Source organism: Bombina bombina, chromosome 3, assembly GCF_027579735.1.
Source record: "Bombina bombina isolate aBomBom1 chromosome 3, aBomBom1.pri, whole genome shotgun sequence".
Classification (NCBI taxonomy): domain Eukaryota; kingdom Metazoa; phylum Chordata; class Amphibia; order Anura; family Bombinatoridae; genus Bombina; species Bombina bombina.
In genome coordinates, this window is record NC_069501.1 from 528092206 (window position 1) to 528094232 (window position 2027).

Below are 2027 nucleotides of genomic sequence, written 5' to 3' on the forward strand. Positions count from 1 at the left end.
TTATATACAAAGATGAGGAAAATAGAATATAATTTAATAATAAAAATTGCCTTCTCGATAAATCATGAAAGATGATGTTTAATGCACTTTGTATCTAAGCATTTTCTGAGAGCCCTATGATAACATGGTCTATCACTTATAATCTATTGAGTATTAATTAGAAATATTTCATTAAAAAAAGAGTCAGGTGTGAAATGAAGAACATTTATTTGAATACATATTAACTATTAAGTTAAACTAACATAAATAGCCTCTTTTGGGATAATTTTAAACATAAAGATATGATGAAACAAAAGAACATATGTACAATATATTTACATAATCATTGTTCAAATAGAGCATGGATGTAATCAGATCGAGCTTGTACTCCACTTGCATCAATTTGCTCTAAAGGTGCCACATTGTCATCATACTCTACTTGTAACATAGAAATATCAGCATCTGGCATGCGTAATGCTAGGTTGTGGAGCATGCAACATATGAGAAATATCAGGGATACTTTCTTTGGTTTGTATAGAAGTACTCCCCCAGAGAGGTCTAAACAACGAAACCTGCTTTTCAAAACGCCAAATGTGCGCTCTATAACACATCTTGTAGATGTATGAGCCTCATTGTAGCGCACTTGCGCAGGAGTTCTGGGGTTCAGCACAGGAGTGAAAAGCCATGGGAGACATGAATAGGCTGAATCTCCTGTGTGTAAAAAATAATTTGATTTTAGCAATATGAAATACATAATATTTTTATATCCATATATGACAATTAGTAAGAGATATTTACCTAGGAGAATTCCCTCTGGCATTTGATGATTCTGAAACAGGTCATAAACATGCGAATTTCTCAGGATGAAAGAATCATGTGTTGAACCTGGGAATCCTGACCGGATGCTCATAATCTTCAATTTGGCATCAGAGATGACCTGTATATTTAAAGAATGGTTACGCTTGCGGTCACGATAGGGCAATTCTCCTAACTTTGGAGGCTGCACTAACACATGGGTACAGTCAATTGCACCCAAAATGTTTGTCATCCCAGCAATCCCATAGAACTGCACCTTCACACGATGCCAATCCTCTGGTGTTTCCGGAATATGTACATAATTTACTATCCGTTGGTGTAAGGCTTTTAATACTACAGTTAGATGACTTGAAAAAGAAGCCTGGCTCATCCCCACAACTAAACTTGTTACAGCCTGAAATGATCCTGTGGCGAGGAAATAGAGGACAGCCAGCAGTTTTAACATTCCAGGGATTGCCTTTGTCCTATAAGTTATAGGTTCAATGGAGTCTTTGATCTCCAGATACAGATTCTCAATTAAACCTCTATTCAAACGGAATCTTCGAACAATTTCCCTGTCACTCAGGGTATGTAACCCTATTCTAGGTAAAAATAACCTTGGCCTTCTGCGTCGTTCATAACGCTGAACTAACTCCAAAAATCTCCTTCTTTTGCGTCTTTGTTGTATAGCAATGCAAAATAGATTGATCATCTCCATCTTGGTAATGACTGCATACATCAAACTTTCTATGCTGTTAGACACTCCCTTTTATAATGAGCATTTCACCTGCTGAAAATGCAGGTGGAAGCAACATATTGATTGCTGCAAGTTTTGGAAGAGACAATTAAGGTATATGATTTTTTCGTATAGATATATTTATACATACTTTATAATTTATATATATTTTATACATAGATATTTATCTGAAAATATATAACAAATGATAAAAGGAACATAAATGTTTTTCATTAGAAATCATTTCTAATTCCGATTGAGTTCTATAGCATCCGCAAGCTCAGAGGTGGCGGATTGAGAAATAGGTACGCTGCGTCGGATGAGACGCGAACGTAATTGTTGAACTTTAGATAATTTCTGAACAGCTTCAAATTGTTTCGAATAGGAGAGCGAATGCAGAGGATTACGCTCAATTTACACATGATTTCAACTTGTATCGATCTGCGTCGAATAGAGAACGGTGGATCGTATGTTACGTCATAAAATTCTAATTATTGCGATCTTAAAGCTTTGATAA

General features: G+C 35.6%; 1 protein-coding gene across 1 annotated transcript; it reads right to left on the reverse strand.

The window, feature by feature from the left end:
• Positions 1 to 322: 322 nt before the first annotated feature.
• LOC128652417 (putative nuclease HARBI1) lies at positions 323 to 1492 on the reverse strand. The gene is made up of 2 exons (XM_053705354.1): positions 865 to 1492; positions 323 to 690 (listed from the first exon to the last, which is right to left on the reverse strand). Exons 1-2 carry the CDS (start codon positions 1490 to 1492, stop codon positions 323 to 325), a joined length of 996 nt encoding a protein of 331 aa, XP_053561329.1.
• Positions 1493 to 2027: the final 535 nt, after the last annotated feature.